The sequence below is a fragment of the Bos indicus x Bos taurus genome, chromosome 12 (assembly GCF_003369695.1).
Source record: "Bos indicus x Bos taurus breed Angus x Brahman F1 hybrid chromosome 12, Bos_hybrid_MaternalHap_v2.0, whole genome shotgun sequence".
NCBI classification, from domain to species: Eukaryota; Metazoa; Chordata; class Mammalia; order Artiodactyla; family Bovidae; genus Bos; species Bos indicus x Bos taurus.
In genome coordinates, this window is record NC_040087.1 from 17,841,473 (window position 1) to 17,868,885 (window position 27,413).

At 38.7% G+C, this 27,413-nt stretch overlaps 1 protein-coding gene across 1 annotated transcript; it reads left to right on the forward strand.

Annotated features, from left to right (window-relative positions):
* Positions 1 to 1,813: 1,813 nt before the first annotated feature.
* On the forward strand, positions 1,814 to 27,413 carry ITM2B (integral membrane protein 2B). Its single transcript, XM_027557241.1, has 6 exons — positions 1,814 to 2,151; positions 21,842 to 21,970; positions 23,467 to 23,673; positions 24,537 to 24,647; positions 25,358 to 25,508; positions 26,619 to 27,413. Exons 1-6 carry the CDS (start codon positions 2,035 to 2,037, stop codon positions 26,702 to 26,704), a joined length of 801 nt encoding a protein of 266 aa, XP_027413042.1. The 5' UTR covers positions 1,814 to 2,034; the 3' UTR covers positions 26,705 to 27,413.

Below are 27,413 nucleotides of genomic sequence, written 5' to 3' on the forward strand. Positions count from 1 at the left end.
TTGTTCTTTCTTTGCCTCAGTTTCTTAATTTGTTTAACAGTGCTGTTTATAATTTTGTTTTCTTCCCCAATTCTCTATAGTGCAAAATGCCTTGGGTATTTTCCCACCATTCTAGTATCATTAAAAGGGAAGCAGGAAGGATGTATGTACAACCATTTATAATTATCTAGATCTTGCTTCCAGAATTTATTGGTCTTCAATTGTAGAGTTTCAAGAAATCTCTGAAACTATGTCAGTTCACAGAGTCAACCCCACAGACTTGATCCCTGGGCCAGGGAAACCCAGTGAGTTTAAATAAGTCACTGCAAGTCATATGGCTAGCTAGGTCATATGTGCCAGGACTTGAACCTATCTCTTAGTATTTTCAACTGAACACATAACTCATTTGTACTCGAATTTCAGAATGCTTAAGCAGACTCAAGTTTTGAGCTGGATTTCTACCTCAGTCCAGGATGACTCTTGGAAATATATGATCTGGAAGATTCTGAGATCTTGGTATGATTGCAGGGAATTATGGTCTGATTATGGGCTTCCCAGGTGGCCCTAGTGGTAAAGAACCCACCTGCCAATGCAGAGATGTAAGAGACCACAACTCCCATCCCTGGATGGGGAAGATCCCCTGGAGGAGAACATGGCAACCCACTCCAGTATTCTTGCCTGAAGAATCTCATGGACAGAGGAGCCTGGTGGGCTACAGTCCATAGCGTTGCAAAGAGATACGTCTGAAGGGACTTAGCACTCAGGCATGGTCTGATTCTGTGGAGAGTCTAAGAGACCTAACCCCCTCCTTGAACAGAACCAAATTCCCCAGAACCTCACACTCAACCCACTTTCTTCACGGTTGACTCAGAGCAGAGTTGACACAACTGAAACATTCTAGAGTACACCCACATCTCTGGCTTAATGCGGACAGAGTGGAGTGGAACAAGGATTCAAGATCAACCATTAGTCCAAAGGGTCATCTGTTGACCGTCATTAACTCGGTTATCACTGCAGGCCCTTATCCTCTCTTGAATTAGTTGTAAGTGAAATCTCTTCAAAACAACATTTGCTTTATCCATATTTTTTTTTTACTTTTGCAGAAAGCCGCTAAAGACTCATCAGAGAATATGAATCACAAATCAGCCCCGTGTGCATGTGGGTTCTGTCCAAGTCTACACAAGAGGGGAACATTTTGTTTTAGAAATGTGAGACGTATGAAATGCAAATCTGCCAAGAACCTTCCTCCGTATTGCTCTGGGACTAGGCAGGGCAGCCTGGGACCTTGCGAGGGCGGCGCGGGGTGGGGGGGCGGGGGGAGAAAACAAGGCAAGTGTGAGCCAGGTAACGCCCTTGGGTGGGCCCGGGAAAGATAAGTGAGATCACAAGGGTAGAGAGCACTGAACATTTGTGTTCCACTGAGTCGGATCCATAATAAAGTTAGACAGTGGAGGTATGGAGGCCCCCAGAGTCCACAGCCTTTAGGTTCTCGGTGGGGGGCAGCAGGCAGGGAAGGGTCGACCTGGTTCTGCCAGAGGTTAACGCACGGTCCGGGCGGATCCAGGAAAGTTCACCTGATTTTGCTAAAAAGCTGCAAATCCTGTGCGCAGAGGTAAACAGGGTTGGAAAGCGAAATCGGAACTGCAAAATCCAGGCCCTCGCGCAGGAGCACCCCTCTTTCCTTCCCTGCCCGATCCCCTCCTCCGACCCGGGATGAGAGCAAGGCTCGCCGCCCCCAGCAATCGGTTGGTCACTTGGGGGTCAGACTGCGGGACCCCGCCCATATGGCCTCCGGCCCCGCCCATGACCCCGCCCACATCGATCGGCCCGCCCCCGGCGGGGAGCGAGCCGTCTCCGCCCTCGCCCCCGAGCTGCGAGGCTGTAGGACTGGTGCCGCAGTCGCCGCCTCGGCCACCGCGCAGCTGCCGGTCCACCTCCGCCACCGCTTAGCCGCGCTCGGAGCCCTGCCGAGGAGGCTGCCGCCGCCGCCAGGAGCCCGCAGCCCGTGCCCCGAGCCCGCCGCCACCGCCCTCCGAGGGCGCCCCAGGCCGCGCCATGGTGAAGGTGACGTTCAACTCGGCTCTGGCCCAGAAGGAGGCCAAGAAGGACGAGTCCAAGAGCGGCGAGGAGGCGCTCATCATTCCTCCGGACGCCGTTGCCGTGGACTGCAAGGTCCGAGGGCCGGGGCTCTGGGAAGTGGGCCCGCTGGGGCCCCGGGAGAGCTGCGCGGGGCCAGGGCGGCTGTGCGCCCCGGGACAGTGCGGGGCGCGCGCGGGACGGGGGTCCCGGAGAGGGCCGAGCGCTCCCTTTTCTCGGGTTGCTCTCCGTTCTTGTCCGGCGCAGCTTCTTTGTAAGAAAGTGCGTGTGCAGAAAGCGGTGCCCGGCGCGCGATCGAGGGCTTGGGGGCCTCCAGGGCGGGAGGATTGGAGAACCGGGCCGAGTGCACGGTGCTTGGTGCAGTCGAGGAATGTGCGTGGGTCCGGGCCGGGGTTCGTTCCGCCTGGAGACCAGCGGCGACATGCAAAACGACAAAACAACAACAAGAGTTTGGCACGTCCTCCCAGTATAAATAATGTCCCTAAGATGGCTGACATCATTACAAGCCTAAACCGCAGTTGCTTCCTTACTTTCGTTTCCAGGCTGCACTGCACTGGGACTAAGTCCGGCTCCTGTAAGCCTCTTAATTTTAAAAGCGTTTCTTTTTTTTTTTTCGTTTGACCTCTTTTTCCACGGCCTTTTGGTAGCGGCAGGTGAACTTCGCCTTGGGGTCTGGAGAGGGAGGAAGCGGGCGAGGGGAGAAGGCAAGGTGATGGTCTGCTCAGAATAGGTTCTGGCTGTTCACTTTGTAACTGAAATATTCCCAGTAAAGGTTACTGATAGCTATCTGAATGTTAGTGTAAAACCGACAGTTCACTTTTAAATTATATCAGCAACTTTACGAGAACCCCTTAAGCTAAGTGAAACTAAACAAACTTGTTCTGCGTCTCTTTCAAAATTGTCCTTCATCCCTTTTAAAATTGTCCTCCGTCCCTTCAACAACTTTTCTTTATTTTACAAAATCCCCCCTTTAGCCCTAAGCAAAAATCCGGAGAGGAACTGTTATCGTGCTACAGTAATACTCATTTAGGATGTGATTGTAATTGTCTCAGAAGTTGAATAAACAGGAAAGGTTCACAACCTTTCTACCAGATCTTCTTCAGGCTGCAAAAATTTAATCCTATACAAATTAGTTGTAGAATTATTTATGATCGTAACTTTTTATTTTTTTGTTAGCATTTTTCAAGACCTGCTATAAGTAGGGTAAACTTAGTTTTAACTTTAAAAAACCCAGTAACTTGGGCAGATATAAGGACTGTTTTTTAATATATTACTACTACTGGGAAACGCAGTGTGAAAAATGTTTGAAAATACAGTGTTAATCTGCACGTGCCTGTACTGGGTTTTTGAAAATGTTCTAGTTAAAAACACAAATGTCAGGAGTTGATTTTTAAATGACTGTCTTGCCTTGAAATAGGAAGTGAACAGATTCCCTAAAAGGATTAAGCGTTTTGGTATTGGTATTGTTTGCCTGAATCCATTGCAAAGAGTCTACGTTTTAGAGAAAATGTTTGGAATCCACAGAGGATAATTCCAGCAGCAAATTATTATCAGAGCTCTGTATTTGTCTAACATTCATTGTACCTAAATTTGATATTCAAGAACCCCATCATAACAGACTGAAATACATATATAGAGATTAGGTAGATTTTAATCCTATTACATATCTTTTTAAAAATCCTATGAACAAATACAATTCCTCTCATTAAAAAAGAGAGGAAGAAAGGATCCAATGATGTCACTTCAGATAGCTTTTCTGTGTTCCTGTTGTGAAGGAGATTTGAAAAAATCAGAAATAATTTGCTGGGTAGCTGTAAATCTGATTTTGGCCATTTATTGTCATTTCTGAAACGGTGACTGTGTTTTCAGATTCTCACAATTTCACCATATTCAAATATTGTGGTCATAGCAGCAGTTAAAAAAAAAAAAAGTAACCATTCCTAGCTCTGTTTTCTCAGATCCCCATATCCAAAGAAAAATACTGGAACTAAGCTGTGAGGGCCTGTCTTCCTTTATAACCACACAGCAGTCATGGATGAACTGGCAGATATAAAATGACTAATACTTTTTCGAGCTGTGAACTCAAAGACCTCTTAAGTGAGTGACAGAATATTGCTGTACATTAGAAGGAGAATCATTATAACTCGTCAGTCACTTAACAGTAAAAGCAAACCTTACTTAGTAACAGGCATTTGCAGACGGTCTCTTAGAGCTGGGACAGTGATTACATAATGTTCTCTGACTCCTTCGGGTGACGGTATCATGACCACTGAGTTTGACTCTCCGAATTTTGCACAGAATCAGCCTTCCTGTGTTTGCCTGGGGCATTTCCTTGCCTGGTTGGTCTAGAGGATCCGGTTTAGCTAGTTATGAGCAAGAACTCCTAAACAAGAATTTTGAGTATCTTTAACTCTCCCAGACCACAGTGTCCTGAAGACCATTGTTTCTCCAGATGTCCCCTTAAGGATCACCTGGTATCACCTGGGATTCTGGTTTAAAAATGCAGTTTCTTCAGACCTTCTGCAGTAAAGAATTCTGATCCCTCCAGTCGGCTGGCTTATGTAACTCACATTCCAGTACTTTTACACTGCTCCTGTCTTTGGCCATTTCTTTAGCTCTTTTCTCTGGAAGCTGTTGCATTGTCCTATCTTTTAGATTTGTCTTTTCAGTAGCTATTAATCCCAGCAGCCACATCTGTGGGTTATATTGTCTCAACTAGCTTGCTGTTTATTATTCTTTCTCTACATTTCCCCCTAGGTTTTATGTAATAGAGGTGAATTTGAAATTATGAATGTTTTATGTGAGAGGCAGCAATTCATTCATGAACTTTTGTGTTTTTACTTTGAACTTTGACACATTGTTATATACGTGTAAATATCAAAGAAAATACTTAATGTCCTGAGTCAGAAGTCCCAGTTTTGTCAGTACACAACTGCTTGATCTTGGGTTTAAGGTTTTTTTTTTTTGAAGAGTTCTTTATGTATAAGATGACAGGGTGGGACCAGATGGTCTGTAGAGGACTCTTCCAGTTTTAAAATTCTATGAAAATGGCAAGAATTACATAATTATATTTGGCAGGAGTCGGATTGTTTTAACTGTGAAAAATAATAGTTCCCCTCTCACCCTAACTAGACTGTTCCTTTTTTTCCTCCCCTTGTTCAGCTTGTTACATGCCTTCCTCTTATTAAGTAGCTGTGGGTCACGGAGAAAGGAGATGGCTAGAGGTATTATGTAATAAGCTAAATTTTCATTTTGGGTTACCTCACTGTAGAACAGTAGCTGTCAATAACTCGTGTTGTCATGCCTGATTATGAAATGCCTTTTCCAGTATCAGGCCTTGAAGAAGCTCAAGTTTTCTTCCTAGGTATCCCTGTAAATTGTTTTGCTGATAATGTTGCCCCTTCTCTGCAGTGCATCGTAGTTGTAGACATCCTTAAAAGGAAAAGTGAAATGCTTGTGGAGGGGAAAGAAAGGGCAGGATGGGAAGCCTAAGTGAAGGACTACTAACCCAGTAAGTTCTGAGTCACCCATCACAAAACGGCTATCTCCCTCCTAATTCTTTTCACTTTCTGGCATTTCTCTCTGCATAAAACAGGACTGGTCATTTAGCTTTTTGGTGATGTTGGTGTTCATTTTATTTTTTGTTTGGGGGAGAGGTAGAGGGGAGGAGGAACATAAAATCTGACGCCATATACTGAAATGTTTTGGTCTTTAGAGAAGGGATGGGGAGCTTGCTTCCCTTCAACAAAAGTGCATATCATTACCCCGTTGTATAATTTAGTGTCGGTAAACCATTGACCAGCAAAAACTTTACAGTCGCTGCATTTTAGTTCTTTATGAGGGTATTGATATCTGAAGTGAGGATTTAGTGCTGGGAGATAAATTAATTGCCCCTGTGCATACCAAGTGACCTTGGCAGGATCTCTTGTGTCCACATGCCTCATGGGCAGCTGCTGCTCCAGAGGGTGGAAAAATTGTATGTTGTGCAGCTGAAAACTGCCCCAAGACCCTGCTTGGGGTCTTCCCAGTGTCACCTTAAACATAATCTTCTTCGGACTAGATAGAACCGAATATATTATCCTTGGCAAAATCCCCAACCTGTAAGACATTTTGGAATTCATCTCAGCCATATTAGAGATTTAGGTGCATAGAAGTATTACTTTAACCAGAAATATCTCTCGGAACACATGGTACAGGCCTATTTAAATTCACTTAGAATTTAACTTAAAATTTTTCAATGTGTTTTGCTAGAGCTTGATGTAAGGTGGGACATTTTATTTCTTATTTGTTCTTTCATACTCTAACCTAAATACCTGGAATGTCTGTTTAAAAGGCATTTTCTGCTCCCCCCCCCCCCCGCCCCCAAAGGAAAATGCTTTCTGAATTCATGGCACAACTAGAACTTCAGGAACTCTTTCGTTTATCACAGTGTCAGCAGAGGAAGAGCCAGAAAAAAATTTGTCTTTTCAAAATGACATCAGTGAATCCATCCTCTTAAACTTTTTGGTAAACTTGTCACTTTTTATTAGAGCTTCAACTAAAGGAGTTAAGGACTTTGCCATCAAAGGACTTTTTCAGGCCATAGCTGCTGCCTGTTAAAAATAAAGGATTTGACAGTGCTGAATTTCTGAATGTGGTGGTTTTTGTCAAAATGCTGTAGAAAGCAATAACACTGGAGTTATGTTTTCAAGAAGCTTATGTGTAGTTATTTCCTGTCTTTCCTATTTACTTTGCACAGCTTAATAATGAAAATTTTACAGGGTAGACAACTGAAAGTTGAAAATTAGAAATTTTTTTACAGATACACCCTAAGAATATCATTAAAAATCATTCAGTTGTGATTTTCCCTTTTAATCAGTGTTTATGATACATATACTTAATAACTTTAAATAATCCTATTTTATGTTACCAACAATTGAGCAAAATTGTAAACAATTGAAGTTTTTTTGAATTCTTGAATTGATCAAAGGGAAAAAAAGAACTTAATAACTTAATGAAGTATTTCTATAATTCTGTCATTTGGGGGAAAATCAAGTAAAATGAACATAAACTTATACAGAAGAATTCTTTAAAAGTGACAAAATTACTCTTGTATTTATGATAGATATTCTAATCTTTCATTTAATTATCAATATTTATTGATAAATGATAATATTAACATTGATAAGTTTCTAGCAGTAATTATATGAGCTAGAGCTAAGATATATTTGTCAAAAGATAAATTAATGTTGAAATTAAATTTGCACAGTTTATAAATCCTAAACATTTTCAATTTAAAAATGTAGGGAGTTTGTTTGCAAAATTCATGCTAAGTGGGTGTGAGGTGTTTAGTACTTTCATATTCTGAAATACTTGCATAAACCTTTTTTGGCATAGTTGAATTTCATATTTTAAAAAAGAAGGTTTAACGAAGTTTTGTATGCTTGGATGTTTTTAACTTTTAATGCCAAAATTAATCTTGGATTGTTTTCTCTGCTTTAACTATGATTATGATGTTTAAAATTTTGTAATATAAAAACCTAAAAGGTAAGTTGCATTATTCAGTCACATACTGCAACATCCAGAAGAAGAATCATCTTTATGCTTGGAAAAATGACTTTTCAAGGTCAGTCCATCTAGGTCTGCAGTTTTTTGGGGGGGTGGGAGGACACTGTGTGGGTTTTGTGGGATCTTGCTTTCCCAACCAGGATTTGAACCCTGGCCACGCAAGAAAGCCTGGAATCCTCACCACTAGGCCACTCGGGAACCTAGGTCTGCATTTCTTAAAATTCATTTTTTTTTCCAGCCAGCCTCTCTAGTATCTCATTTCTGCTGTATATACCATGGCAGTTTTTTCATTTTTCATTTTCTAGCTTTCTCTTCAATTTATTTTACCTTGCTTTCATTTTAATGCTAGGAAGAGTTTCCCAATTCCATCAGTTTTAGCTCGAGCAAAAACTAGGCATGTTAAGCAGAGTTGGCAAATTCAATACTCTTGGGCCCAAGTAGATGTTTTAGTGAAGCCAAGCTTTTTTCTTTTTTCATTTTTTTGCATATTAAGCAACTTAGACTATTCTTCATTTTCATTTAAAAAGTGAAGGATCCAATGTTGCTTGATCCTCCAGGTTTTAAAGGCAAGCTGGAATCAGTTTCATTTAAAATTTGATTTTTAAATATTAACAACTAATTCATACAAGAATTTCATGCAGAGACACAGATGACGGACACAGGCCACCGTTTTACAGTCTCCTTTACAGTGGAGAGCAGAACTGGCAGATTATGGCCTACTGCCTGTTTTTGTATAACCCATGAGCTAAGAATGATTTTTTTAAAATACATTTTTAGATGTTTGGGGAGAAATAATCAATTTCTTCCATTTGCCCCAGTTCCCTCACAGTCGAAAAAGGGGTATCGCTTGGGAAGCCACACCGTCTGCTTATTGAGAACTCAGACTATGCAGTTTATACTTGAAGGGTTTAGATTCTGTCTCTACCATCTCCTGCAATACTTTGGGGAAGTTACTACATCTCTCTGTGTCTTCCTCCATCAGCTAACTGGGGAATAAGATAACTTGTAAAAAGTGTATCACAATACCTGGAACAGTGTATGACTCAGTAGATGCTGTTATTACTACTACAGTTTGTTTTTTTTTTTAATGATTCAAACTTTTATTTGGCACCACTGCAAGATTTCTGGAAGTAGACTTCAGGGTGGATGTCCCTGAGTGCTCAGTCATGTCCAGCTCTTTGCGACCCCATGTACTGTAGCCCGCCAGGCTCCTCCGTCTATGGCGTTTTCCAGGCAAGGGTACTGGAGTGGGTTGCCCTTTCCTCCTTCCTCCAGGGGATCGAACCTGAGGCTCCTGTGTCTCCTGCATTGCAGGCGGACTCTTTACCCTCTCAGCCATAGGGGAAGCCAGGTAGAAGAAAATTAATGAAGCAGGGCAGTTACTCATTTTATACTGTTTTTTATAGACTAATACCTCAAATTCAACACTGTTTTCAGATAGTGTTAGAGCCTACTGGCAAAGATTAATATTACTACCTGGATCTGATAACTTGGGCAAGTCCCAGAACCTCCCAAGCCCCAGTTCCCTCACTGGTAAAATAATATAATGGCACTGACCTTAAACAGTGTTCTTGTGGTAGAATTAACAGTCCCTGGTACATAGAAACTCATTAAATGTTAGCACTTTCCCCCAAATCCCCATCTGTTAAAAGTCCCATTTTTACCCCCGTCCTCATTCTGCTGTTGGAATGTTACTTCTTGTGTTACTGTTATTGCTCATCCCTACTTCACATGTCAGTTAAATTGCAGTATTGTTGCATAACACCCTGCTCCCCTGAGATACTCTACCAGAGAGTCATTCCTGCAACATAAAAATCCTTAGCGTTCAGTAGCTATGTCCATTTTTGTATAGAAGTATTTCTTATTACAGAATAGAACGTTATATAATTTTATAAATTTAATTTGGGGTTTAACCAAAGTAATACTTAGTTTTAAAATGCAAATAACTGTCCTGCCCTATCTCTGAAGAACGCACATTTTTTGGGGAACCCACTTTGTACATTAATGGTTCTCAAACTTTTTGGTCTCAGGACCCCTTTGTATTCTTAAGAATTGTTGAGGGTCCCAAGGAGCTTTTGATTTATGTTGGTTATATTTATTAACGGTATTCAAAATTAAAACAATATAGATTTAAAATAATACAAAACCTATAACATGTTAGCAAAAATAACATTTATAAATAAAAATTTCCATATAACCAACAGACTTTAAGAACAGTAAGAGCAATGTCGTTTTAAATTTTTACCCTTTATGGAGTGGCTTAATAGAAGACAGCTGAATTCTCCAGTTAGCTTCTGTGCTGTGTCACACATTCAGCTTCTGGGAAACTCCACTGTACACTGTCCAGAGAATGAGAATTGGGGGGGAGTCTTATTTTTATTACGAAATTAGTTTTGACATTGTGGACCCCCTCACATTGTGGTGTCTGTCCCTAGAGCGCATTTGGAGAACTTCTAAATACTTGCTATTTCATGGTTTTTGTTTTCATTTTTGTTTTTTGCAATTTTTGTATTACCTACTGGTAATACCTTTCTAAAGGTAGGTATTTACCTTCCTAAATACGAAGTGACTATTTAGCCTTTTTTATTTGTTTATATAGTATATACATAGTCTCTTCTCCTGGTATAGTTATAGTAATGTTTGGTTAAATTGCTGATCCATGCTTTTATTGTTATTGACGTGAAACTTAGATCGGAGTAATGTAGTATAACTTTTTCTACTTCCTTTCTTGTACAAAGCCATTATTTTCCCTGAATTTGATAATTGGCTTCTTGAGTCGAAAGAGGGTTACTTAATTTTCTGTGTATTGTTAGTTCATCCTCAATGTCTCTGACAAACTTTCAGATAACAAACTTTCATATCTACAAACTTATCAGATAATTTACTGAGTTTTCTATTTTTCTTGGTGATATTTCACTTGTCATTCTTCAATCTTTCCACCCAGATGGTTGTACTCTAGGTATGTGGCTGCACAGATGTCCTGAGAGTAATTATTATCCTCGAATTATTCTGCCTTTGCCTCCATCCTCTGTTGGATCTTCAGTTTTATAAATCCAAGAAACAGCATTTAGATGAATTTTTTTTTTAAGCCTGTCTGAGAATCTTTATTCTGTCTTTACATTCAATTGATAATTTATCTGGGCATAAAATTCTAGGTTAGCTGTAATTTTCTTTCAGCTTTTAATGGTGTTGCTCCATCTTCTAGTCTGATGCCATTCTGGTTCCTGGTTCTTTGAATATGACCACTTTGGTTTTACTTTTCCTCAGGAAGCTTGAGGTTTTTTTCCCTTATGTTTTCAGCTTTTAAAATTTCTATTGACATACTTTATCTTCTGTCATTTCCATTTTCTGGCTTATGGTTTATTTGTTTATCCCTTTACCATCACTCTGTTGAGCTTTCAGGAGGAAGTAAAGATGACTGTTTAACTGGAAATCAATAACAGGACTTTCAACTCAGCTGTCTTTGTAGCTTTAAGACTTACTAGATCGTTTTATTTAACATTGAAAATGGAATTTTAATGATAATAATAGAAAACAATAGGAATAGTAGATAATAATGGGAAACCATGTTCATTTTTATTAGCATCAATTTAAGGTCTGACAGGATAACCTATAGAGAGGCATCTGTTTGTCTCCTTTTTTAATATTCCAAAATTGTCTTTTCATGAGTAATTTTAGACACAACTCCCTCACTGCCAACTTCATGATTTTTGCTTTGTGGCTTTATTTCTGTAACTTTACTGGCTTCATTTTTGTAATAACATCTTGCCTTTTTCATCTCTGAAATGTTTATATCCTAGTGAGCCTGAGTTATTTTCCTTCATTGTTCTTCCTTCATGTGCATATGCTTTAAATACTTTTTCTTACTATCCTTTGTGAATTTGATGAGTAATAGAGAAAAATTCTGTTAACTTCGTCAGCACGTTAATGACAACAACACTGCTGTTGTAACGGTTAACACGTGGTGCTTCCTGTGAGTGTGACTCAATTGAGTAAACCTCTTATGGTAGGGGAAAGCTGGAGAAACTCCGGTCATTTCTGGTTGGATATTTATCTGTGAAATGACGTATTGGACTAAAGGACCTCTCATGGCTCTTGTAGAGAGGATCGTTTCTTTCTAAGAAGTATACTGATCACACAGTCAGAGGCCACTGTTGCATGACCAGACCTTATACTAAGAAGTTAAAATTTACTGAATGCCCAACCTTCAAAAAACCCCTAGTGTAACTCAGAGAGACCGACCAACTATGTAAACCAAATTAATCACAACCTGCTTAAATATCTGTATCTGTTTTCACGAGAAAACAACCCTCCTGGATCCAAGAGTGAGGCGAGTAGGGGGATAAGGGAGCGAAATCACATGACTGCTGGCTGATTACTGTACGTGTGTTTGGTGCTAGGCGTAGGTGCAAAGCACGTTTTACAGTGTATTCACTATATAGATACAAATATCTGTGACCTTAGGACTGGAATTATTTTCTTCTAATAGTCATTTTGTATAACTTCTGAATTTCTGAACTTGGATGGAAGATATAGCTTTCCACCTTTGAATTATTTTATGCTTTTAAAAGACTATACGTGGAATTTTCTTGTCAAAAATTCTGCATTTTAGATGGAATGACTCATATTTGAATACAAATGTATAATTATCTTGTTGAATGACATTAAAATCAAAGATGTATACAAAAATGAGTCCAGAACAGGTTTCCTTTCCCCCTCCTCTAATCTTGACACGTAATTCTATGATGAATTATAGAATAGAGCATTCCTATCATATTTGAAAATCTTTGGAAGGTGGTTGATACTCTCATTAAGAACAGTATGAACTCATGATTCAACCAGTAGCAGAAGAAATCTGTCTTGACCAATTTGTCTATCCCTAGTAAAGACTGTTACTAACAGTAAATGTCATTTGTATATAATAGTGTTGTTTACAAACATCTGTCTGTTACTGCTAGTCTAGGTTTTTCTTTTGACTACCCACTACCTTTATATCTCACTAATATGAATTTGAAAACCTGATGAAATATTACACTTCTCTTCAGTGTAAATGGAATAAATGCTGTATAGAAATGGTCATCTTTTAAAATAAGTAGAAAAAAGAATAGAAGATTTTAAGGTATTCATATATTAATATTCTGCTATGTACCAGGTACTCTGCTTGCTCCTAATCATGTAAAAAGTGATCAAGTGACAATCCGTCACTAAAAGCATTTACAGCCTGATCTTTTTCTTTTTTATAGCTCTGGCCTATTTTTTTGTTTAACCTCGGCCTGTGCTAATTTTACATATGCCAATAATTTGGTTCAGATTTTCGTATTTCTCACGTAGTTAAATTGTTATGCAGTGGATTTAAATTGTTAATTTTTTAATTCCTGTTTTGCTCTTTGTGTCACAGGATTTGTTAATAAATAAAGGACATTAAAGAGAAATTGGTTTTGTAGACATTATAATTTTAGATTAGTTTCTGTTTTGAAAAATCTCTCCCTACTCAAGTGTAAAATAATGCAATAACCTTATTATCCATATAATGCCAGTCACTTGGAAAGCTGCTCCCTTTTTGCATCTCGTACATAAGATTTCTCATGTGGACTTTCTCACATGGTTGAGATAGTAGCAGTCTTGCTTACTTGAAAAATCAAATGAGGAGATAAAATTCAGTTTTACTTATTTAAATAAGCAACAGAAACTGCAAACAGATGTTTGGTGGCTTTATAGATTTTTTAGCTTCTTAGCCGTAGATTTTTGTGTTTTACATATAGCGGAATATAGTTGGTAACCAGTTAATGCTGTTAATGGTGAACAGGTTGCTGGATCATGTCTTTTTGATGCTTCCATGAGGGGAAAGAAAGCTAATGTAGAAGCCAGGTGACTTTAGAACAAGTGCTAGTGGCAAATGAATGACACTCCTGTTCCACATGATAGGAATCAGATGGAGCAATTGCCTGTGTTACTTCAGTGGTTTGAAGGGTCTAGTTAGGAAATTATTTTGGAAATATTTAAAAATAGATCTTCAGTGATGACCCAGGTTTTTATTTTTAATTCTTATTGGAATAGGAAGTCACTTTCTTTTCCTCTCTAGTAATGTCTTTTTCAGTTGGCTTTTTCAGTACTTTGCTGTTCAGTTCTGTCGCTCAGTTGTGTCCGACTCTTGGCGACCCCATGGACTGCAGCACACCAGGCTTCTCTGTCCATCACCAACTCCTGGAGCTTGTTCAAACTCATGTCCATCGAGTCAGTGATGCCATACAACCATCTCATCCTCTGCCATCCCCTTCTCCTGCTGCCTTCAATCTTTCATTTATGGGGTCTTAGGAAAAAATCCTCTCCTTGCTCCTCATAAGCTGGGAAAGGAGAGGAATTCAGATTTATTGGAGTATTAGTTACATACTGAAAATTTCAGCCCGTCGAGCTTTATACAGTTCTGTTAATTTTGACCAAGATATGCAGTTGTGTGATCATATCACTTTGTAGTCTGTTCCAGTTTTCTGTTTCTATAATTTACCTTTTCCAGAACCTCATACTGATGGTATTATACCGGGAGTGGCTGTCCTTCATTCTCATTGTTCCTGTCCTGAGAACTGGGTGTCATCTTGAACATCTTTGATGCCCACAGTTCTTGGACCATAGCTTTCTCTGAGCTTATCCAATACCCGGCTCGTCTCTGTCACCATTTTTGCTTATGCCATTCATGCTTGGATTTATTCTTTGCCAAAGAATACCTGTTCTGTCATTTAAAGGATTAAGATGCTTTATTCACCATATTAATCTAGTCTCTACAACCCAGAACTCTAAATCCTTTTATGTGGAGAAGTGGTTTAAAATTAGATACTCAGAAGGAATCATACATACCTAGTCATAGGTATGGAAGTGAAGATTGAAGTTCAAAACTAAGTGACTGTGGAAAAGAACTTAGTGTGTTTGGTCTTGACTATGCCAAAGCCTTTGACTGTGTGGATCACAATAAACTGTGGAAAATTCTGAACGAGATGGGAATACCAGACCACCTGACCTGCCTCTTGAGAAATCTGTCTGCAGGTCAGGAAGCAACAGTTAGAACTGGACATGGAACAACAGACTGGTTCCAAATAGGAGAAGGAGTACGTCAAGGCTGTATATTGTCACCCTGTTTATTTAACTTCTATGCAGAGTACATCATGAGAAACGCTGGGCTGGAAGAAGCAGAAGCTGGAATCAGGATTGCCGGGAGAAATATCAATAACCTCAGATATGCAGATGACACCACCCTTATGCAGAAAGCGAAGAGGAACTAAAGAGCCTCTTGATGAAAGTGAAAGAGGAGAGTGAAAAAGTTGGCTTAAAGTTCAACACTCAGAAAACGAAGATCATGGCATCTGGTCCCATCACTTCATGGCAAATAGATGGGGAAACAGTGGAAACAGTGTCAGACTTTTCTGGTCTCCAAAATCACTGCAGATGGTGACTGCAGCCATAAAATTAAAAGACGCTTACTCCTTGGAAGGAAAGTTATGACCAACCTAGATAGCATATTCAAAAGTAGAGACATTACTTTGCCAACAAAGGTCCGTCTAGTCAAGGCTGTGGTTTTTCCAGTGGTCATGTATGGATGTGAGAGTTGGACTGTGAAGAAAGCTGAGCACCAAAGAATTGATGCTTTTGAACTGTGGTGTTGGAGAAGACTCTTGAGAGTCCCTTGGACTGCAATGAGATCCAACCAGTCCATTCTGAAGGAGATCAGCCCTGGAATATCTTTGGAAGGAATGATGCTAAAGCTGAAACTCCAGTACTTTGGCCACCTCATGCGAAGAGTTGACTCATTGGAAAAGACTCTGATGCTGGGAGGGATTGGGGGCAGGAGGAGAAGGGGACGACAGAGGATGAGATGGCTGGATGGCATCACTGACTCGATGGACATGAGTCTGAGTGAACTCCGGGAGTTTGTGATGGACAGGGAGGCCTGGCGTGCTGTGATTCATGGGGTCACAAAGAGTCGGACACGACTGAGCGACTGAACTAAGGAAGAAAAATGATGAAGGAGGAGTTGAGAAAAGTAGAACATAGATGAGAAGTTTATTTATGAAAATTTGAATTATTAGATTTTTTAAAATGTTGGCAGCTAATTCTATATTTTGTAAAAAAGTGTACAGGCTAAACAGCACACCCCCAGGCAGCCAGACTGTGCATCCCCATGTTTATCCATATTACTGAATGTGTTTTAAAAAGTACATATTTTGAAATAAACTAAATCTACTTCTGATGCTATTCTGAGTTGAATAAATTGTATTTTTTTCCCCTGAATGTCAGTATTTATATTAAAGTGTTTTTACACCATCACGTTCTTTTTCTTTTTTGTAATATGATTTTTTAACTCTGAGAGATAGTTTCCTCTTTGGTAATTCTGGTTCTTACAGCATTGTTGTTGCATTTGCTCTAATAATGCAAAGTAATATTTCTGGGAGCTTTGAAAAAATGTCTCCTCATTCATTCTGCAAAGAAGGCTCATGAAGTGAGTTGTTAGTGTGGAACAGAATAAAAAGTATATGAAAACCCTTGCATCTTGTCTGAGATCAGTTTATAATTGAAGCACATTTACTAAAGCCTCTTAGGGAACTCATTGAGGTGACCTAATTCTTAACTAATTGAAGTACCAGAACTGAATTTATCCTTCATTTTGCTTAAGATATAACTGGTTAAATAATTTGACTTTATAATACGGTGGTAAGATTCACTTGAACCAGAGATTAGTAGTGTCAGAGTGCTAATGCGTTTGAAGCAGTTTCTTTCTGCTCCTACTGTGGAGGGTGACGAGGGTGATTCTGGGCCAGCGTGTGCTTCAGCATCTTCATTTATAAACTGGGATAAAACTTGAGGTTTTAGGAAGATTAATGAGATGATAATTGTATAGCACCTGTGGGAGTTCTTTTACCTTATCAGCATAATTTAAGGTGCACCAGTTTTATTGCAGTACCAGGGGAGGAAATGTCTGTTACTTATTTAAATTAGGCCAAGTGAAGTTACAGATCTCAGTGAAGATGTTCTTGTTCATGAGTGGTTTTCCTTTTTCTTACTGTTGTGGTTAATTATGAAATAATCCAAGCATACCAGAAAAAAAAGAAGAGTTTAGAGTACCATTTATGTTTTTTTAAATGTTTTTTAAGTGTTGAATATGTGGTGTCATTTTTTAATCCAACTTGACTTTTTTGGGTTCAGAATTCTGTTTCTAAGATTAATCTCAAAGTCAGCAGTGCTAGTTGGCTTCATTTAGACTTTAATTGTATGAACCTGTAATACTTTATTTTTTACTTGATGGACATTTATTTCCAGTTTTTTTCTTAATGACCATTCTGCAGTTATCATTATTGAGCCTCTTTCTGTGTACAAAAGTGTTTAGGGTTATAGTGCTAGGAATGGAATTACTGGCTTGTAAGATATGTACATACCTTTAATTGTATTAGATCCTGCCAGATTGTCATTCAAAACATTTGTACCAGCTCCTGTCTTTGTGCGAAAGTTCTCAATTCCCATTGTTCCACACTTTTCCAGCACTGGTGTCGTTAGACTTTCTTTTATTGCCGACAGTATAGGAACTCAGTTGATATTTTTTTCTCTCACTCCCCATATTGAAATAAACTTTACAGGCAGTAGGACTTCCTTGGTGAACTAGTGAGTCTACCGGCCAGTGTGGTGGACACAGATTCAATCCCTGGTCTGGGAAGATTGCTTATGCCAAGGGGCAGCTAAGGCCGTGCACCTCAACTGCTAAGCCTGTGCACCCTAGAGCCCATGCTCTGCAACAGGAGAAGCCACTGCAGCGAGAAGCCCGTCCCCCAAAAGTAGAGAAAACCCACTCACAGCAACGAAGACCCAGAGCAGCCAAAAAGAAAAAGACACAACTTTACAGACAGTAAAATGCACTTGTTTTATGTATATAACTTGATTGAAATTATGGTCATTGTGTAAAGTTATATATCCACCACCACTCATGATATGAAACATTTCCATCACCCTAAAAAATTTCCCCAGGGCTCTTCTATCTTCCTTTCACCCTGACAGCCACTAAGCTGCTTTCTGTCATTGTAGTTTTTCCTTTTCATAGCTAGTCTTTTGTGTTGGAATTTTTTCACACTAATGTTTTTGAGATTCAGTGTGATTAAACCACACTTTATTTATCCATGTGTCAGTTAGTGGATAGTTGTTTCTGCTTTGGGGCTATTATGAATAGTGGTGCTCTGACTATTTATGTATAAATCTTTGACCTGTTGATTTTTAATTACTGATCTAAAGCAATTTTGCTGAACTCTAATTAGTTTGAATAATGTGGCTGTCTCAGGTTTTCTGCAGAGACAGTTATATCACTTAACGTAATGACAGCTTTGTATTCTTTTTCCTAATCTTTTCTGTCCACGTTCTGTCATTTTTGTGCTACGTAGGATCTCTAGTACAGCGTTGGAACAAAAAGAATCATTTCTAGTGAGCGTCCTCATATTCCTGACTTGAAAGGTTATGGTTTAACTCTGAAGCTTAACTGTTACATATGAGGTTTGGGACAGATTTTTGATCATTAACCTTTTTCATGTTAATGAATTTCAACTGTTCTAGTTTGAAAAGATTTTATTATGAATGGGAGTGAGAGTTTATCAAATGCATTTCCTACGTATTTTGAGATGGTCATGGGGCTCTTCTTTAATCTTATATGTGGCTTTTTTTTCCCTCTGAGCTTACTCTTTCAAGTTTTAAAATTTAGTTATTTAAAATACATTTTTAAGTCACTTAGGTTAAAAACTCTTCTATCTTGAGTATATTTTCATCACTTCTCCATGACTAAGACTGTAATAAAGGAACATCATTTAACTGTCATGCATACTGTTAATTTTAACTGTAAATTGCTTAAGGTCTCAGCCATGTCTTAATCACATTTGAATTTCCCACAGGACGTAGCACAGCACGTTGCAAATAACAGGCCCTTAATGTTGAGCTGGGCTAAGTACTTAGGGCTACTGCTGCTGCTACTGCTAAGTCACTTCAGTCGTGTCCGACTCTGTGCGACCCCATAGACGGCAGCCCACCAGGCTCCGCCGTCCCTGGGATTCTCCAGGCAAGAACACTGGAGTGGGTTGCCATTGCCTTCTCCCACTTAGGGCTACTATTCTTCGCTAAAGAGCCACAGTCTCTTGTGGGTTAATAAATTCTTATGTTGCCCCCACCTTTCATTACCATGCTGGCTGTTGATGTAACTTTGGGGGTCGGTCATTAAAAAATAACCAAGTTTTAAAGCTTTTAAATTTTATCCACTCATCAATTACTTACTGAGTGCCAACTAAATGCCAAGGTTGGGTTGGTGCTACCATACTAACCTTACAGGAATTTAGAGAAAACAAGAGATTAGTTAGACTTTGAAGACCTGGTACCTCTTTTAAGAAATAAATGATTGTAGAAGTTAGATTCTTTGGGGAAATTTAAATTTTTATTGCCGTAGTCCTGAAATGTGATTTTTGAATGAACAAGAGATAGCATGTTGCATAAAGTACCTTTGTGAGCTGCCCCAGTAACTTGTCCATTCCCATCTCTGCATCAGTTGCCACCACGTTGGGCACTCTAGCCATACCCCAGGTGGCTCTGGAGAAGTAGCGCGTTCTGGTTATTCATTCTTTGCCCTACATATGATGCCCTTTAACTCCACCTTCTGCGTTAATGAGTATTTGTCCTTCATTCCACTCCAGTATTTTCTCCCCTGAGAAGTCTTTCCCAAATCAGTCCTCCTGTGTTCTCTACCTTCACCTGTTAGAGCTTGTATCATATTTATGTTCTTTTTTGTAGATTGATTTTCCAGGCTGACCTGAATGCTCTCTTTCTTGGCCGTGGCTATATACCCATAGCACTTGGCCCATAGTGGACGTTTATAATTTAGTCTTGAAAATATTGCTTGTTGACTCGTTAGAAATGATAGAGCAAAAGGCCTGGAAACTTGTCATCAGATTAACAGTTGGGACTGCGTATTCCTTTACGAGGGTCTGCGCATGCTCTCTGGCTGCTGCTTGAAGTGCTGCTACTGAAGAGGGCCTGCCAAAACAGGGGGCTGTTACACACACATCTGACAGTCTCAGCAGCTGATACCAAATATGTAGAATTCACTGTTGTCCATCTGTCATTTGCATCTCCCCACCCTGCCTCCACCCTAAAATTAATTATCCTTGGAACTGTTTCCTGTCTTCTTAGATATTGGTGTCAGACAAGGGCTCAAGCAAAACACTGTATGTTCTTTGGTATTCGGGTTTCATAATGCCTGATGACTCCATGGAATTCTGTTCACAGATGGGATGTCTTACCTGACCTGATACATTCCTTAGGTGTATTCTCTGGTACACACTACTTCTTGCAATGCACTTGTCGTCCTCTCTAAGTATACATACAGTCTGTTGACAGGTACACCTACCACAGCAAAGTGTGATGATCTCACAGCATCTGAGTTAATCCCTAGAATTAGAGACATTTTTTCTACAGTGTTTAAACTTCAACCAACCCAGGTGCCTTAAAATTGTCCTTGGTTGGCTGGGTTACATGGGCTTGGGCTTTTCCCGAGTGATAGCAAGTTAAGATTCCTCATCTTAGAATTGAAAACGTAGCTTTAGCTTTCATTCTTTCCTCTCTGAGCTCTTGCTTCAACTATATCCAGTGTTGTTTTTTTTGTTGTGTTGTTTTGTTTTGGCTGTGCCACGTTACTTGCAGGATCCCTGTTCCCCAACCAGGGATTGATCCCGGACCAAGGCATTGAAAGTTCGGAGTCACAGTCACTGGACCACCAGAGAATTCCCTCCAGCATCGTTCATACAGTTTTCATTCCTAACTTATAAGTTATATCCTATTTATCTGTGTAATTGTGGGGTCAAGTCTACTTTGTCCTTTAACCCATCCAATAGTGAGTTTTCCAAGTAAAGGTCAGAGTTATGTACAGTACTTGAGAGGCTGCACACACATCCTACTTACTAGGTCATCTTTTATTATGTTGGTTCCAAGTCCATTGGAGCCTCTCTTTTGCTGTCTGTACTGTTTTTTGAGCCACTTGTTATATAACACCAGCAGCTAATCTCATTTTTTTGTTAGCTCTTTGCACATAAACCTGGGTACAGATAAGTTAGCTGCAACTTTGACGTGGCAGGGTGGAAGGACTGAGTTAGAAGGCAAGTGTATCTAAGGACTGTTCATATCCTGATCCTTGGTGATGTGATGTTTCAGGGCTAAATTACCTCCTTGAATGGGTCGGAATCAGAATTCTAACAATTGCATACTAGTTGTATGTCTCTTAATCATTAAGTTTTTCCTACTGAGTCTTTCCTCAATTTTCTACTGCTTCTATCTTTAAAGTGAAAAACTTTCTTAAACTGGGATTCTTTAGGGTAGAGCAATGCATTAATGGAATTATTTCTGAATATATTTGTCCTACTTCTTTGAGATTCGGATTATTTAAAGAATCTGTTTAATATTATTTGGTCTGTCCCAGTTTTCCTGTTAATTTTTCTTGTGTTTGGTTAGGAATGGCTTTGTACCTAGTGTGAAATATTAACTACCTGCAGCAGGCTGACATATAATTTTATGAATAACCTCACATACCCTGAAGTTGTAATACACAAGATGTGCATGCGTGCTTGGTCACGTATGACTTTTTGTGGCCCCATGGACTATAGCCTGCCAGGCTCCTCTGTCCATGACATTTTCCAAGCAAGGATACTGGAGTGGGTTGCCATCCCCTTCTCCAGGGGACCTTCTCGACCCAAGGACTAACCTGAATCTCTCCTGCATTGGCAGGCAGATTCTTTACCACTGAGCCATAGGAGAAGCCCGATACACATGACTCAGCACCATAATTTTGCATGACAAAGTTGTAGCCTTTTCTGAATTTTTAAATATTAGAAGATATTTTAACCACAAAAATTATGCACAGAAAGTAGAAATTGTTGAGTATGTTACTGATTGCTCTAGAGGTATGGGTGGCAGGTGGGATGCTGAACGTCAGAAGAAAACTCTCCCAAGGGCCTGGTGTCTCAGCTCAGGAGGCATCATGCTGGGGCCCGGTGCCACCACTGAATCATTCCTGGTGAATTGTGAGTAGCGATCTGACTTATTTGGTCTTTTGTATTTTTGTTTACAAAGTGTTAATTCTTAAGGTTTCTTTCAGGCCTGACATTTCTGTGGTTCTGACTGGAGATAAGATACTGACCCTCAGTCTTTCACGTTTCAGGACCCAGATGAAGTGGTTCCGGTTGGCCAAAGAAGAGCTTGGTGTTGGTGCATGTGCTTTGGACTGGCGTTTATGCTCGCAGGTGTCATTCTGGGGGGAGCGTACCTGTACAAATACTTTGCATTTCAAGTAAGTGGGAGAATGCTAAGGACACTTCTGCCTTTCTGTCACCTGTACTAGAAGATTGGCCCAAACTTACTCTAAGCCTGTGCTTTTTGTCCGTGGCCTTTTAGCCAGAGTGGTGGTTCTGTTTTTGGTTATGTTCAAAAATTCCCTGAGCATAAGTTCGCTGAACCTAGTAGACAGTCATTAAAAGCAGAATAACATTGTTTTGAAATGCTGCTGACTGAAAGATATAGATTGCTGGATGATTTTTCAAAACTGACTAACCCTCAGTTTTCCTACCATAATTAATAGCTAAGTTATAGGATTTTTCAGTTGCCAATTGAATAAATATACCAGCCTCAGATGTCATGTTGATAAACTATAGTTTATTGCATCGACATTTTGGGCTTCCCTACAGTAGCTTTTTGCTTCTGGGCCCAGAGTACACTTGTTGCATTTCTCTCTGCCTCTTTCTTAGCCATTGGGTTATCGTAAGAATTGGGACTTTGGCAATAATGCTGATGTAATTTAGGATGAAAGTTGTTTGTAATTTATTATAGAATAGGAATCCCAGTGGATTGAGACATAGTTTTTTTTCTTCTGATTACAATTATTAAGATTTATGATTTCTCTTTTGTGACTTATTTCTCTGGATTTAATCCAGTAGGTTTATTTCATTTAATATACCAGAATTTGGAGAAACTGTTGACAAATAGATTTTATTAAAATAATGAAACATTCTATAGTGCATGTATAAGTTTTGTGCTTATTTTCTGTATGTTTGAGATAATAGCATGGTGATAGACATTAGTGAAATACAAGTCATCTTTCTTAATGTAGTTTTTTATAAGAAATGTATTTTCGACATAAAAAGTCATTGCACTTCCACTGTCAAGAGATATTTGTTGATCTATCTTTTTGTTATATACTCATAATCTTTATTATATATGCCTAATTAAAAAAAATCTTTATAATGATTTGCTGTAATCTGATATTTTCCATTTAATTGTGGTATATTTTAAGGAAAAATGAGAGCTACCTGTATGCCTATAGAAGTGACAGAAAAACCATCCCTTTTTTGGCTAATAAGAGAAAAATCATGTAATCAGTGAATCACAGCAAAATTAAAAGTATATTCTTTAAGAAAAATATTCCTGGTTTCTGAATATATTCCTTTTATAAAATTAAGGTCTGCAGGTAGAAAGAGGTGTGTGTTTCTTCAAATTTACTTGTCACCAGATGGATAATTGCTTTTATAGTCTATTTTTAATCAAATACAAAAAGTAAAGGAGAAATCAACTGCTTTTTTCCTTCTGAAACTGGTTTTTTTTTTACAATACTTCAACACCTGATCTTAAAGAATGTGTTCACTTTGTAATTAAACTGTCTGACTTGTCATCTAAAAGTAGGAGTTTGCAAGCAAAATGCTATTTAGATAAAGGTGGCAGCTTAAGTAATACTTACCATTTAAAAACCTGTCTCCCACTGCATTGCTGAAATAGTGTTTAAACTCTCTATAGCCAGATGACGTCTACTACTGTGGAATAAAGTACATCAAAGATGATGTCGTCTTAAATGAGCCTTCTGCAGACGCCCCAGCCTCTCGCTACCAGACCATTGAGGAAAATATCAAGATCTTTGAGGAAGACGAGGTTGAATTCATCAGCGTGCCTGTCCCAGAGTTTGCAGATAGTGACCCTGCCAATATCGTTCATGACTTCAACAAGGTGAGCCAGGTGCCCTGAACTGTAAAAAGAATGCAGGTCCCTTGATGGATGCTTTTGTAGTTTTAATTTTAATATTGGCTAATTTATTCTATTTACGGTTTACTGTTTGAAAAGAAAGTTTTTAAAAAGGCCTTGGGTTTTTTCTGCCCTACAAGAAAAACTCCCAACATTTGATGGACTCTTTGTCTGAGGCCAACCCTCAGGGAACCTACTTTTTCTTCCCCTTTCCTTGTCTGTCTTAATGCACACCAGATGCTGTTCCTTCTCTGCTGTTAAATTGCTTTTAGAAATCTAAATATTTACATGTTTTGGTTTAACTCATTTAAATCCTTAGAACCATCCTGTTGAGTTAGTCTTTCTCAATCATGGTTTCTCATTTGAACCACAAGAACAGAGTCATTTAATTGACTTCTTTCAGTCAGTTTCATCCCGTTCTCTGGTGGATGGTAGTAACTAGCCAATAGTTTCTAGATGCATCAGAGAGAAGTTAATTTTTATGTACAATAGATGGATGCCTTGGAGGGCATGATGGTTTATAAGTGCAGGGACTAAGTCTCTTAATCAGATGATAGGGTATTGGAGCTAGTTTTAATAGTTTGTTATTACCTAATCAGTATGTAAATACTGACTAGTAGCAGAATTTCCTCTCCCCTTACTACTTCCATTCCTATCCTACCAAATTCTTGATTTGTTGAAATGCAAGTGATTGACACATTGTAAAGCCAACCCATTTTAATGGTACAAATTGTTCTTAAAAATCCAGTTGCTAAAAAAAAAAAAAAAAAAAATCCAGTTGCTGCCTATTTGTATATTTGTAATATTTATACATGAATCTAACAAAAATATCATCTTTTTCTTCCCAGAAACTTACCGCCTATTTGGATCTTAACCTGGATAAGTGCTATGTGATTCCTCTGAACACTTCCATTGTCATGCCACCCAAAAACCTATTAGAGCTACTTATTAACATAAAGGTATAAAACTTTCAGACACTTCTTCTTATTGATGCTGTTATAGGATCTTGGAATTCCTTATTGAGAAATTAGCCCTATAGGAGCCCATCTTACTGACAGTATAGCTAATAAGCATCTTATGACAGGTAACTGAGACTGGTGGTTTGGGGTTTTTTCCCCTTGTCTCTTTTAATATTTTATTTATTGAAATTAAAATGTGATTTCTTAAATTACATCATAGGGCCAGAGAATAAGTAGTAGGCTTTAAAGAAATAAGGTCAGTGTTGCAGCTATCCAATTTTGATACCATAGACAATATGTAAACAGATGGGCACAACTATACTCCAATAAAACTTTTAAAAAGTTATTGATTTATGTATTTTTGGCTGCACTTGGGTCTTTGTTGCAGTGTGCGGGCTCTCTCTTGTTGCAGAGCATGGGCTCTAGGGTGCATGGGCTTCAGTAGTTATGGCTCTTGGGCCTCGTTTTCCTATGGCATATGGAATCTTCCCAGAGCAGGGATCGAACTGTGTCCCCTGCATTGGCAGGCAGATTCTTAACCACTGGCTCATCGGAGAAGTCCCCAGTTAAACTTTATAGAAACAGATGGTGGATAATAGTTTGCCAACCTCTGTTTTGTATTACAATCTCTAAAAATTTTGTTTGTTTTCCTTGTCTGTTCAATGTATGTTTTGAGATATCCATGTAATATAATTCTTTTCCAAATGTAGGCTGGGACCTACTTGCCTCAGTCATATCTGATTCATGAACACATGGTCATCACTGATCGCATTGAAAACATTGATCACCTGGGTTTCTATATTTATCGACTGTGCCATGATAAGGAAACTTATAAACTGCAACGCAGAGAAACCATTAAAGGTAATACTTTTGAATGTTAAGAGTGTTGGCAGAAAAGTTTGTTTCACTTCATTGTGTTAAGTTAGATTTAGTTGTAAGCTTGTCATTGTTACCAATACATTGGCCATGAGTAAGAAATAAAACTATATTGTACACTGTATATTTCTAGATTGCTGAAGAATCATCTTAATTCTAAATCTCGTCTTTTCAGATGTAGAGCATAGGTGAATGTGAAATTCATTTCCTAGATGTGCTATTAGTTCACTTTCCATATGGTCCCCCTGTCTGCCTTTCCACCCTCCCACTTTGGTTCAGCCACACTATGCAAGCTCTGCTTACCCAAAGAGTCTCTAAAGTAGCTCTCAGGTGTGCACTCAGGTTCTAAGCAGTGTGTGCCTTTTGGATCACATTGAAGATAACCAGTCAGGTGGTTTAGAAAGGAACTGGACTGAAGAATTAAAAGCATTGGCACAACTACGGTAGCTTTGCCAAATCACTTAACCTTTGTTTTCTCATGTGATGATGTTATCTCCTCATTTCTTTTCAAGATCATTCAAAAAATACAATGAAAGTACAGGTGAGGGAGCTTTAGAAAGTAAGACATGCCACGCAGATACACTATGATGTGATTTCTTTGAAATTGTGGCACCTGGTTAAATGCATTCCTGGCTTTTTGTTGGCACTTTTGATGATTCTGATCTGCTGTTTGATGATAACTTTGATGATGAGTTACCTGAAACCTGAGGCTTGATGTCTTACATTGTGAAATGAACTTCATGGTTCATAATTTTTTTAAAGCCATAATTTTACGTATAATAAAATTCACCCTTTTTTAGTGTGTAGTTCTGAATTTCAACAGATCACCACCATATCAAGATATAGAATGTTTCTGTTACCTTCAAGGTCACAAATTTGTACGTATGGCATTGTTACTGTTATCAACCTCTGTAAAGATACTTAGTTTAGAAAAGAGCGGAAATTATTTTCTGCCATATTAAATCAAACTACAGAAGTTAATGGACTACAGATAGAGTAAAATATTTGTATATGTCTGAATAATAGTTGTGAAGATTAATATGAATATTTATTACCAAAGAACCAGAAATTTTAAAAACTTTTCTTTTCAAACAGGTATTCAGAAACGTTCAGCTGACGTCTGTGTTACGATTCGGCATTTTGAGAACAGATTTGCCGTGGAAACTTTAATTTGCCCTTGAACAGTCAAGAAAAACATAATGGAGAGAAATTTAATACCACAGCATAACCCCACCCTTTGTATTTTGTGCAGTGATTATTTTTTAAAAAATCTTCTTTCATGTAAGTAGAACATAGGGCTTCACGATTTTTTCATCTCATTAACTCAATTAAAACCATTATCTTTAAAAATCTTTTTTTTTTTCCAAGTGTGGTGTCTTTTCTCTTGAATTAGTTATATGAAGTCATAGGTAATAGTACACTTCATCATAGAGCTTAGGTATTAGGAAATGTTTAAATTTCATTAATCCATGTATCCAGATTTTTTTTGTTTTAATTATGCATTTTCAAGAAGAGAGGTTCTCTAATAATCACATATATGCATACGTAAAAATGGACCACGGGGACTTACTTGTAGCTGTTGCCCTGCTACTTAGTTTGTTAGAGCATTTTAGCACACATTTTAATTTTCTCCTCTAATTAAAATGTGTAATATTTTCAGTGTCATATTTAACTACTTAGAATATGATTTCCACCTCGATGTTTTAATATTCTAGGCATCTGGTGTAATGATATTTTAGAAACTGTTTGGAATTTAAGGAAATAACTTGTATTACTAATTTGTATAATCTCTACCTGTGCAATGGAATATAAATATCACAAAGTTGTTTGACTAAAGGACTGTGTGTTGTTTTTCCCATATAATAAAACCAAAGAGTAATTTGGTTCTTC